This window comes from Chiloscyllium plagiosum, unplaced genomic scaffold (genome assembly GCF_037043375.1).
Source record: "Chiloscyllium plagiosum isolate Xiang-an unplaced genomic scaffold, Cpla_swu_hap1 HiC_scaffold_20, whole genome shotgun sequence".
In the NCBI taxonomy this organism is placed as follows: domain Eukaryota; kingdom Metazoa; phylum Chordata; class Chondrichthyes; order Orectolobiformes; family Hemiscylliidae; genus Chiloscyllium; species Chiloscyllium plagiosum.
In genome coordinates this window covers 29,669,254-29,682,542 of record NW_028270158.1, presented here as the reverse complement: position 1 = coordinate 29,682,542, position 13,289 = coordinate 29,669,254, and the positions used below count along the sequence as shown (strand labels likewise).

At 46.0% G+C, this 13,289-nt stretch overlaps 1 protein-coding gene across 1 annotated transcript in view; it reads right to left on the bottom strand.

Annotated features, from left to right (window-relative positions):
- Positions 1-12,097, bottom strand: part of LOC122560444 (voltage-dependent calcium channel gamma-3 subunit-like) — a 35,875-nt gene extending 23,778 nt beyond the window's left edge. Inside the window, exon 1 of the mRNA XM_087997763.1 lies at positions 11,855-12,097. Coding sequence (XP_087853889.1) covers positions 11,855-12,071 — 217 coding nt within the window. The 5' untranslated portion in view covers positions 12,072-12,097. The remainder of the gene's footprint in view (positions 1-11,854) is intronic.
- Positions 12,098-13,289: the final 1,192 nt, after the last annotated feature.

Sequence of the window (13,289 nt, the reverse complement as noted above, 5' to 3'; positions counted from 1 at the left end):
TTCCATTTTCATCCATATGTTTATCCAATAACCATTGGCAGGCAGTGCATTCCGTGCCTCTATTACACTCTGAGTAAAGAACCTGCCTCTGAAATCTGTCCTATATCTATCACCCCTCAGTTTAAAGCTATGTCCCCTCATGCTAGCCATCACCATCCGAAGACAAAGGCTTTCACTGTCCACCTTATCTAGCCCTCTGATTATCTTGTATGTCTCAATTAAATCACCTCTCAACCTTCTTCTCTCTAACAAAGGTAGCCTCAAGTCCCTCAGCCTTTCCTCATAAAGCCTTCCCTCATTATCATTCCCAGTAAACCTCCTCTGAACCCTTTCCAAATCTAATACGTTACTCCAAGCAATTTTAATGTTGAGCCTAAATGTACTTTTCCAAGTCATTATCTCACAAACTAGTAGAAAGAGGTTTTGATATGTTTAACTGGGGAAAAAAATCATTACAATTTGGAACATCTCTGTCAGATTTTCTCTTATTATACAGAGCCTGATGAGAAAAGCCTCACTTTCTCTGATGTCTCCTCATTATCAAGATTCTCAGTGCTGGGATTAGTACATCAACGGTATCCAATGTTCTTACTGTAGTTTAATCAATAATTTGTAATGGATTAGAGCTAACTCTTTTATAGTTTATACCTCTATACTGCTGTCTTATCACACAAATCAGCTCAAGGCTGATCTGCATCAGAATGGCATCTACCTGCCTCGGTTCTGTGGGCAGCTCATGAATGGGGATCTCAGAAGCATGGCAGGGCATCCTTCCCTCAAGCTGCTAAAAGATCTTCAGTGAAAGGCTGTTTAGAAAGAGTCTTTGCAGACTATCTTATGCTCTTTATTTATTCCCAAAGCAATCGTGCTGGAAGTGCAAAGATCAAACCTTTACAAGGTAGTGATTAATTTTATTGGCTATGGTTGAATTTGAGCTGCACATTGAAACGACATGCTTGGGATTTCTGAGATGTGCAGCCAGTTCAAAAGGGAACCATGGTGTTCCATTTGTCAAATGTGGTGTAACTCCTTTCAATGATCATTCCACTGTCTCATCAAAGTTTCAGTTGCTTTCAGAAAGGTGGTGGTAGGATTAGTAAAAGGACCAGGGAAAATATTGGAAAAGATAAACAATCCAAACAGGTCTGTCACCTTCTCAGGGGGCTGCCTAAACTGTGCATTCCTATGATCCACCAATCCCTTCGCTCTCCAAAAATATATCCAAGTTTCCCTTGAACTCTTCTACCTTAACACCTTCCACAATCTGGTTACTTTCTGACATATATGTTAATATATTGGTGTAGGTTCCCGAAGATTGAAACTGAGTTCTAATAAATACCTACAGTCAGGCTTGGATGTCAGTGAGCTCACTTGGCTAGATTTAAATTTAGGTTGATTTCATATCGTCACTTGTACCTAGGTACAGTGAAAAGTGCATAATATTGTCACATTCCAGCACCATCTTGGATTACAGAATAAAATACTGAATAAATTAATATCAAATTGATATTGCTAAAACTGAAACAGCTTTGAACGTTCATCCTACCCTCTCTGCTCTCCCACTGCAGCTGTCCAACATTGTCCCAGGGGTCCTGGCAATGTGCTCCTTTCCTACAGCCCCCTGGAGCCGTCACTTCCCTGTCCGCTGCCTCCAAGCTATAGACGGTCACACTGACCAGGTCCTGCACCTTCTCCAATGCTGGATATCGACTGACAAGTCCGACTCAACCAATAGGGTTCTGGCTCATCTTCCAATGCCCACAACTGAGTCGCAGTGGGGATGGAGATACATGAGGCCCTGGCATCCTACAGGAGGACATCAGGAGGAGGCCCCAGGGCAACCAGAACAAAAATACCTGGACAGCTGCTTTATGAAGTCAACTGCATGGATTTCATTCCTGCACCAGCTGAGGTTACCATGAAGAACTCTCCTTCCCAACCTCTCCCCTCACCTTAGGCACAGTGCCTTTCAGGTCTCTCTCTCTCTCTAATAAGAGAGCAGCCCTATGGTCTGTTGAGACTATAGCAACCTTACCTTAACAGTCAGGCTTCAAATGTTGTCTTTCTGGCAGGAACAGTGATATACAGTTAGGAGGGAGTTGCCCTGGGATTCCTCAACATTGACTCCTAATCCCATGCCATCTCACGGCTTCAGGTTAAACATGGGTAAGGAAATCTTCAACTGATTACCATGTACTGTCCTCCCGTGGCTGATGAATCAGATTTCTCTATGTTAGGAAGCACTGAGGATGGCAAAGGCACAGAATGTGCTCTGGGTGGGGATTTCAATGTCCATCACCAAAAGTGGCTCAGCAGCAGTACTACTGATTGAGCTGGTGGGAGTCTAAAGGATATAGCTGCTAGACTGGGTCTGCAGCAAGTGTTGAGGGAAATAACAAGAAGGAAAATCATACTTGATCTCATCCTTACCAATCTGGCAGCTGCAGATGTATCTGTCTATTGGTAAGAGTGACCACTACACAATCCTTGTGGAAACGATGTCCCACCTTCACATTGAGAATAACCCCCATTGTGTTGTGTGGCACTATCAGCGTGCTAAATCGGACAGATAGCGAACAAATCTGGGAACTCAAGATTCGGCATCCATGAGGCGCTGTGGAACAGTAGAACTGTACTCCAGCTCAATCTGTGAACCCATGTCCTGGTATATCCCTTACTCAACCATTACCATCCAGCCAGGGGATCAACCCTGATTCAATGGAGAGTGTAGTAGGGCATACCAGGAGCTACACCAGGCATACGAAGTGTCCAGCTGGTGAAGCTGCCAAACAGCATAAACAGCAAGTGATAGACAGAGCTAAGCGATCAACAACCAACTGATCACATCTAAGTTCTGCAGTCTAGCCACATCGAACCGTGAATTGTGGTGGACAATTAAACAACCCACTGGAGGAGAAGGTTCTACAAATATCCCTATCCTCAATACTGGAATACCCCAGCATAGCATTGCAAAAGAGAAAGCTAAAATATTCATAACAAGCTTCAGCCAGAAGTGATGATCCATCTCGGCCTCCTCCAGTGGTTGCCAGCATCAAAGATACCAGTCCTTAGCCACTTTGATTCACACCACATGATATAAAGAAATGGCTGCACGCACTGGATACTGCAAAGGCTATAGACCCTGACAATCATACTGAAGACTGTGCTCCAGAACTTGTCACTCTCCTAGCCAAGCTGTTCCAGAACAGTCACAACACTGGTATCCACCCAATAATGTATAAAATTGCCCAGGTATCTCCAAGTAAGAGCAGAACAAATCCAACCCAGCCAATTACCGCCCCATCAGTCTACTCTTGGTCATCAGTAAAGTGATGGAAGGTGTTATCAACAGGCTATAAAGCAGCACTTGCTCAGCAATAACCTGCTCGGTGACGCCCAGTCTGGGTCCTACCAGGGCCATTCAGCTCTGGACCTCGTTACTGGCTTGGTCCAAACATGGACAAACGAACTGAATTGCAGCGGTGAGGTGACAGTGACTGCCCTTAACATCAAAGCCGCATTTGACTAAGTGTGGCATCAAGGAACTCTAGCAAAACCAGAATCAATGGGGATCGGGAGCAGACACTCTGCTGGTTCGTGTCATACCTGACACAAAAGAAGATGGTTCTGGTTGTGGAGGGTCAGTCATCTCAGCTCCAGAACATTTCTGCAGGAGTTCCTCAGGGTAGTGTCCTCAGTGCAAACATCTTCAGCTGCTTCATCAATGACCTTCCCTCCACCATAAGGTCAGAAGTAGAGATGTTTGCTGATGATTGCACAGTGTTCAGCACCATTCATGACACCTCAGATACTGAAGCAGTCCATGTTCAAATGCAACAAGATCTGGACAGTATCCAAGCTTGGGCTGACAAATGGCAAGGAATGTTCATGCCACATAAATGCCAGGCAAAGACCATCTCCAATAAGAGACAATCCACTATCCCCTGACATTTAATGGTGTTACCATCACTGACTCCCCCATTGTAACATCCTGGGAGTTACCACTGACCAGAAACTCAACTGGACTTGCCACATAAACAGTGGCCAGAAAAGCAGGTCAGAGACTAGGAATACTACAGTGACCTCCTGACCCTCCAAAGCCTGTCCACGGACAAGGCACAAGTCAGAAGTGTGAGGGCATACTCCCCACTTACCTGATTGGGTGCAGCTCCAACAACACTCATGACAGCTGGACTGAGGGAGGATATTCCCGGATATACATCTGGGAAAATTATTTGGGTGGAACTGAGAAATAAGAAAGGGAGGATCACCTTATTGGGATTGTATTATAGACCCCCTACTAGTCAGAGGGAAATTGAGAAATAAATTTGTAAGGAGATCTCAGCTATCTGTAAGAATAATAGGGTGGTTATGGTAGGGGATTTTAACCTTCCAAACATAGACTGGGACTGTCATACTGTTAAGGGTTCAAATGGAGAGGAATTTGTTAAGTGTGTACAAGAAAATTTTCTGATTCAGTATGTGGATGTGCCTACTAGAGAAGGTGCAAAACTTGATCTACTCTTGGGAAATAAGGCAGGGCAGGTGACTGAGGTGTCAGTGGGGGAGCACTTTGGGGCCAGCGACCATAATTCTATTCATTTTAAAATAATGATGGAAAAGGACAGACCAGATCTAAAAGTTGAAGTTCTAAATTGGAGGAAGACCAATTTTGACAGTATAAGGCAAGAACTTTCAAAAGGAGAAAGTGAGGTCTGCAGATGCTGGAGATCAGAGCTGGAAATGTGTTGCTGGAAAAGCGCAGCAGGTCAGGCAGCATCCAGGGAGCAGGAGAATCGACGTTTTGGGCATAAGCCCTTCTTCAGGAAACTTCTTCAAGAACTTTCAAAAGCTGATTGGGCGCAGATGTTCGCAGGTAAAGGGATGGCTGGAAAATGGGAAGCCTTCAGAAATGAGATAACGAGAATCCAGATAAAGTATATTCCTGCTAGGGTGAAAGGGAAGGCTGGTAGGTATAAGGAATGCTGGATGACTAAAGAAATTGAGGTTTTGGTTAAGATAAAGAAGGAAGCATATGTCAGGTATAGATAGGATAGATCGAGTGAATCCTTAGAAGAGTATAAAGGCAGTAGGAGTATACTTAAGAGAGAAATCAGGAGGGCAAAAAGAGGACATGAGATAGCTTTGGCAAATATAGTTAAGGAGAATCCAAAGGGTTTTTACAAATACATTAAGGACAGAAGGTTAACTAGGGAGTGAATAGGGCCCCTCAAAGATCAGCAAGGCGGCCTTTGTGTGGAGCCGCAGGAGATGGGGGAGATACTAAACAAGTATTTTGCATCAGTATTTACTGTGGAAAAGGATATGGAAGATATAGAATGTAGGGAAATAGATGGTGACATCTTGCAAAATGTCCAGATTACAGAGGAGGAAGTGCTGGATGTCTTGAAAAGCATAAAAGTGGACAAATCCCCAGGACCTGATCAGGTGTACCCTAGAACTCTGTGAAAAGCTAGGAAAGTGATTGCTGGGCCTCTTATTGAGATATTAGTTTCATCGATAGTCACAGGTGAGGTGCCGGAAGACTGGAGGTTGGTTAACGTGGTACCACTATTTAAGAAGGGTGGTAAAGACAAGCCAGGGAACTATAGACCAGTGAGCCTGACATCAGTGATGGGCAAGTTGTTGGAGGGAATCCTGAGGGACAGTATGTCCATGTATTTGGAAAGGCAAAGACTGATTAAGGATAGTCAACATGGCTTTTTGTGTGGGAAATTATGTCTCACAAACTTGATTGAGTTTTTTGAAGAAGTGACAAAGACAATTGATGAGAGCAGAGCAGTAGACATGATCTATATGGACTTCAGTAAGGCATTTGACAAATTTCCCCATGGGAGACAGGTTAGCAAGGTTAGATCTCATGCAATACAGGGAAAACTAGCCATTTGGATACAGAAATGGCTCAAAGGTAGAAGACAGAGGGTGGTGGTGGAGGGTTGTTTTTCAGACTAGAGGCCTGTGACCAGTGGAGTGCCACAAGGATCGGTGCTGGGTCCACTACTTTTCATCATTTATATAAATGAGTTGTATGTGAGCATAAAAAGTATAGTTAGTAAGTTTGCAGACGACACCAAAATTGGGGTGTAGTGGACAGCGAAGAGGGTTACCTCAGATTACAAAGGGATCTTGATCAGATGGACCAATGGGCTGAGAAGTGGCAGATGGAGTTTAATTTAGACAAATGTGAGGTGCTGCATTTTGGGAAAGCAAATTTTAGCAGGACTTATACACTTAATGGTAAGGTCCTAGGGAGTGTTGCTGAACAAAGAGACCTTGGAGTGCAGGTTCATAGCTCCTTGAAAGTGGACTCGCAGGTAGATAGGATAGTGAAGAAGGTGTTTGGTATGCTTTCCTTTATTGGTCAGAGTATTGAATACAGGAGTTGGGAGGTCATGTTGTAGCTATACGGGACATTGGCTAGGCCACTGTTGGAATATTGCATGCAATTCTGGTCTCCTTCCTATTGGAAAGATTTTGTAAAACTTGAAAGGGTTGAGAAAGGATTTACAAGGATGTTGCCAGGGTTGGAGGATTTGAGCTATGGGGAGAGGTTGAACAGGCTGGGGCTGTTTTCCCTGGAGCGTCAGAGGCTGAGGGGAATCTAACAGGTTTACAAAATTATGAGGGGCATGGATTGGATAGACAAGGTCTTTTCCCTGGGGTGGGGGAATTCAGAACTAGTGGGCATTGGTTTAGGGTGAAAGGGAAAAGATATAAAAGAGACCAAAGGGGCAACTTTTTCACACACACAGAGGGTGGTATATGTATGGAATGAACTGCGAGAGGAAGTGGTGGAGGCTAGTACAATTGCAACATTTAAAAGACATGGGTGGGTATATGAATAGGAACGGTTTGGAGGAATATGGGCCAGGTGCGGTTGGGATATCTGCTCAGCATGGGTGAATTAGACCAAAGGGTTTGTTTCTGTGCTGTACATCTCTATTACTCTATGACTCTAAGCTTGACACCATCCAAGACAAAGTAGTCCACTTGACTGGCAGTACATCCACAAGCATCCACTCCCTCCACCACTGACACTCAGTAGCAGCAGTACGTAATATCTACATAATGCACTGCAGAAATTCACCAAAGATCTTTCGACAGCACCTTCCAAACCAATGACCCCTTCCACCTATAAGGACAAAGGCAGCAGATACATGGGAACACCAGACCCTGCAAGTTTCCCTCTAAGCCACTCACCATCCTGACTTGGAAAATGTCACTGTTGCTGGGTCAAAACCCTGGAATACCATCCCTAATGGCATTGTGGAGGACATCCAGAGAGGATATCAAATTGGTACTCTAACTCAATGTGAATTCATCAAACATTTATGCATTGTAAGTCAAGTTGACAGTATATTATTCAAATTCCAAAATGATCTGTTCAAGACATGGAATTATGTTTTCACACATTCTGAAAGTGGCAGGGTGCCTGTTCCACAGTCTCACTGCTCTCTACCTTCTCATATACCATCTCACCTGCTTTCTGAAACCTGTGATTCATTCCCATCTTGACTGAAATCTCATCACTTTGTCTATTAAAGTGCTTGTCTTGGTGTGGCATAGGGTCATCCTCACATTCCAGCTCCAAACAAGGCCTCGGGGTCAGTACTAGTTCAACCATGTCACATTTCACAAAATTCTGTCTCTCTGCTATATCAGAATCCTTAGCCTGCGTGGGTGAGATTATTTTTCTTTTTAAGCTGAGCACTTTTCTCGAAGAAGAATAAATGAAAAATGAATATTAAATGATTTCAATGATTATTGCTTACTTAGCGAACTAAAATTCACTACTTCATTCTAATTCCAGTTTGAGATTGTTGTCGGATTAATCCATGTTAACTCATGTCATACCCAAAATTTCTCCCAACAAAAGAAAAGCAAGGGAATTTTCCCTGGGCTAATATTTATTCCTTAACCAAAACAAAACCCAGGAAATTATGCTCAACCCATGGAAACCACTTGTGCAGCCCCACCTGGACTATTGTGTCCGATTCTGGCCACCACACTTCAGGAAGGATGTGAAGGCTTTACAGAGAGTGTTTACTGGAATGAATCCAGGGGTTAGGGATTATATTTACATGGGGCAGAATGGAGAAGGCTAAGGAGGAATTTAGTAAATGTTTAAAACCTTGAAGAGAGTGCGAATAAAATGAAATTATGTTCAAAAGAATGAGATGGGTACATGGGACAGAATTAGTTCGACTAATCGATTTTGGTGTTTATGCTCCACTCGAGCCACCCCCCCCCCCCCCCACACCGTGTTTTTTAATTTAAATGTATCATCATAACCCTTCATTTCCTTCTCCCTCATTTGCTTATATAATTTCCCCATAAGTACATTTAAGTAACTCGATTCAACCAGTCCTGTGGTAGTGAGTTCCACATTCTATCCACTCTTTGGGTTACTGTTATACCTTGATGGCCTCTAGTTTTACCCTTCTTTTTCTGTAACTGTCCCAGTTCAAGCAGAGCCTAAACTTTCACTTCCTATTCCAGAACTGGTGACAATGAACAGAGACACCTCTTTTTCTCATCAGCCTTGAATCACGTTAATTCTCTTGATCACTCTGTTTCAGTGCCAATTCTCATGTGGTTCTGACCAGAGATAATAATCCAGAGATTATTATCCACAATATTCCCCTTTCTAGTTTAGAACCTAACTTCTGATGCACTTTCCTGAAGTGTTGAAAACCAGAGGACAGCGGAAAGTGGAATTAGAATAGTTAGGTGATGCAGTTAATGGGCCAAAGAGCTTTTTTCTGTGCTATAGAACTCTTATGATTCTATGACGATGACTGATTTAAACATTCACAAATGAATCAGAAGCAATATGAGGAAAAACACTTCATTCAATGAGCAATTAAGATTTAGAATGGACTGCCTGATAAGGTAGTAGTATAGATTTCATCTTAAATAAAAGCAAAATACTGTGGATGCTGGAGGTCTGAAATAAAATCAAAATGCTGGAGAAACTCAGCAAATTTGGCAGCAGAGAAACAGAGCTAATGTTTCGAATCCCAAGACCTTCTTAAAAATAAGAAGGAAGAAAAGTCCCAAAACATTTAAGTCTGTTTCTCTCTCCACAAATGCTGTCAGACCTGCAAAGTTTCTCCAGCACTTTCTATCGAGATTTTGTCTCAGCTTGTTAAATGCTTGCTAGAAAACAATTTGCAGGGATATGGGAAGAGAGCACAAAGTGGGACCAACTGGATTGCTGTACAAAAGTGCTGTCATCAACCTAGAAACAAGATCCTTAACATAGGAAGATGTCCATAGGTGCACTATCAAACAAAATTTGACACTGAGATTGTAAGGAGCATCTGAAAGCAGAAAGGCACAGGTTTATTGGGGAAGAGGTCCAGAGATTATTATATTGGCAGCTGAAAGCAAAGTGCTAGAGAAATTAAAATTGGGGAATTGACTCAAGAATCCAGAATTTAGAGCACAGGTATCTCCAGAAGGTTTTAGGGCTGGAGGAGATTATAGAGCTAATGATGGCTAAGGCTGTGGAGAGGGTTTAAAACTAGGGATGAGAATTTTAATATTGAGGCATTACTGAAGCAAAAGCCCATGTAGGATGGTGAGCATGGAAGTCACAGTGAACAGTACATGAATTGGTTTGGAATAGTTAAAATTAGATGTAACAAAGGCACAAATGTAAATGTAATGTTTCATAAACAGGTAGGTTGATGCAAGGGCAGAGCTCAGCAAAGTTTAAAGTAATGAACATGTGGTCAAATTTCTGGTAAAATTATGACATCAACATTGCAAACAGTTGAGCAGTTGCCAGGGAAATGGGAGTAGGGAAAGGAGGGTGTGGAGACAAAAGAGAATGTGTTCAGTCTTCCCAATATTTAGTTGGAGAAAATTTCTCCTCTTCCAATAGGAAGTCAGACAAACTGCCTCACAATGTCAAGACAGTGGATGGCTGAGAGAAGTAGCACTGAAGGAGACCTAGTGCTACTCATCAGTTTAGATGTGGAAATTGATGTTGTGCTTTGGATCACAGGTGGTATGAAATGAAAAGTAGAAGGATTAGGAAATAACAGAATGGTCACTGTTTGTGCTGTTTTCTATCATCCTCAGATTAAACAGATTAACTGGTTTTATCATGTTGGTATTTGGGGAAGTTTGCTGTGTGCAAATTGACTCCTGTGTTTCCTGCATCAAGTGCTTTGAAGTGGTGTAAATTTAAGGAGATAAGCAGATTACATTGCCTTATTTACTGAAGATCACTTTTTGAACTTTTTAAAAAAAAATAAAAATCATGTATTTCTATACAGGGAGAAAATTGCTCCACCCTGTTTCTCACTGCCACTTTATGTGATGGTGATACATTATAAGATGATTTGCTGCACCACAGAATAGTCTGAAAATAACTTGCCTTTTTTCTTAAAAGGTGAGAGCCCTTTTAAATGTAACCTCTCTAAAGGCAGACTAGTCATTCCCTCCTCTATTGTTTACTCCCTCTATAATCATATTAAACCACTGAGCCTGTTTCCTTCTGTCTGCTGCATCCTGACCTTTAACAGTGAGCAAATCTCCTGTGCTTTGCATGTTTTGGTTTGCTGAAAAAAGCAGAAAGATGATACAGCTGCAATGAACAGGAGACTCCAGTACCACTAACACTGATTGACCAATTTAATCGGGACAACAGCCACAGTAACCAGGGCAACAAGCACCACAGGTGGTAACCTGGGAAACCAAGTAACAAACATTTCCAGGGTAACCAGAGCAGCTGGTACTTAGGGTACAGCCAGGGTAACCAGAGTAACTAGTTCCTCCGGTAGAGCCAGGGTAACCAGAATAACTGACATTACCAGGATAACCAGAGTAACTAGTTCCTCAGGTAGAGCCAGGGTAACCAGAGTAACTGGTTCCTCAGGTAGAGCCAGGGTAACCACAGTAACTGACATTACCAGGGTAACCAGAGTAACTGGTTCCTCAGGTAGAGCCAGGGTAACCAGAGTAACTGGTTCCTCAGGTAAAGCCAGGGTAACCCACACCGTCCCTCCATCATTCATGGCGCACTGTGCAGTTAGGGCCCCTCTGAGTTTGGTACAATAACAGGCTGCTGCTGCTGGAGCGGGGATCCCAGGGGCTGGGGGTTGTGAGCTGTGCTTATTACTGTAGGCAACAGGGCTGTACAGGATTGAACTGCAGACGCTGGCATTCTCACAGACTAAATCGTTCCACTCTGTCAATCTCTCCCTGACCAGGTAAATAGCCCACCGGTTTCCGGGGCTATTGCTCACGTTAGAACGGGCTGTTTAGACAGCTCTCGCCATCTCACGGCGGATCCGCATTTAGCTTCGATTCCGGTTCTTAAAACTGCTACATTCGGAAGTTATGATCCTGCCATTAAATTGAAAAAAAAAACCTTCGATGGCAGCATGAGCCGTGTCTGGGATAGGAGCCTCAGTCAGTGGCTGCATGTCTCTCCCCTCTCTTCTCTGTCTGCCACTATTTCATTCACTATCTCTGTCTGTCTGTCTCTCCCTGCTCCCTGTCTGCCCGCTCTGTTTGGCTTTGCCGAGAGCTCAGGGGATGGGGGGGGGGGGGAGCAAAGAGACGGACGCTCGGCCAGTCGCCGTGGGTACTGACCCCGGACTGGCGACGTGATTCCCTCCCGGCTGGATGGATGGAGGCGGGGGTGAGGGGTGGGAGATTGAGGGTCAGGGCCGGTGGGACAGAGAGCTGGCTCCAGGCTTTGGGAATGAGGCGGGGGGGGGGGGGGGGGGGGTGAATAGGGAGATGGGGGGTACCGTGGGATGAAAGGGAGGGGGGGGGGGGGGGGGTAGCCAGAGTTGGGACATGACAGAGCAGGTACCTTCCAGACAACAGGTCCTCCAAAGTCCGGAGTGGGTCATCACTTCCTCGTTTTTTCTCTCGGTGTCGTTGCCGCTGTTGGTCTTGGTCCTGCACACTCCCCGGGAGTACAGCCAGTAATCGGTGCCCACCGCAATGGTCATCAGGCTGAAGGCGGCGAAAGCTCCGACCGTGGTGAGCAGCATCTGCATACCGCGGTCACAGAGCCCCATCATCATGTCACCCACCCACCTCCACACACACATACACCACCGCACCCCCCCCCCCCACCCCCACCCCCAACCCACCCACCCCCCAACCCCCCTCCCTCCCCCCCCCCCCCCCCCGCCCCCGCCCCCGGAGCCCAGAGATCTCACTCCATCTCCCGGCCCTCCGCCTCCCAACTCCGGCTCGGCAGCATCGCCTGAGTCCGCCCTGCAGGCTCCGGCTCGCCGCAGGAAGGAGGCAGCTCGCTCCCCGGGGCAGCCCGAGCTGCTGCTGCTGCTGCTGCCGGCTCCGCGGTTCCGTTCACACACACACACACAGGCAGGCAGGCAGGGAGGGAGGGAGGGAGCTGTCAGCCTCCTCTCGTCACTGCCGCCCCCACCACATGTGGCTCTGCCCCCTCCCTCCCTTCATCCATCATTCCCTCCCTCCTTCCTATGCCCTGGGGGCATGCTACCCTCACTCCAGTCCCTTGTCCCTCTAGTCCCCTGGTCACTCCAGTCCCTTGTCCCTCCAGTCCCTGGTCACTCCACTCCCTGCTCACTCTGACCCCTGGTCACTCCAGCCCCCAGTCACTCCAGTCCCTGGTCACTCTGACCCTTGGTCACCCCGGTCACTCTGGCCCCCAGTCACTCCAGTCCCTGGTCACTCTGACCATTGGTAACTCCAGTCCCTGGTCACTCCAGTCCCTAGTCACTCTGACCCCTGGTCATTCCAGTCCCTGGTCACTCCGGTCCCCGGTCACTCCAGTCTCTGGTCACTCTGACCACTGGTCACTCCAGTCCCTGGTCACTCCGACCCCTGGTCACACCAGTCCTTGGTCACACAGAGCCCTGGTCACACCAGTCCCTGGTCACACCGACCCCTTGTCACTCCAGTCCCTGGTCACACCAGTCCCTGGTCACTCCAGTCCCTGGTCACACCGACCCCTGGTCAGTCCAGTCCCTGGTCACTCCAGTCCCTGGTCACACCAGTCTCTGGTCACTCCAACCCCTGGTCAGTCCAGTCTCTGGTCACTCCAGTCCCTGGTCACACCAGTCCCTGGTCACTCCGACCCCTGGTCACACCAGTCCTTGGTCACACAGAGCCCTGGTCACACCAGTCCCTGGTCACTCCGACCCCTTGTCACTCCAGTCCCTGGTCAGTCCAGTCCCTGGTCACTCCAGTCCCTGGTCACACCAGTTCCTGGTCACTCCGACCCCTGGTCACACCAGTCCCTGGTCACTCCAGTC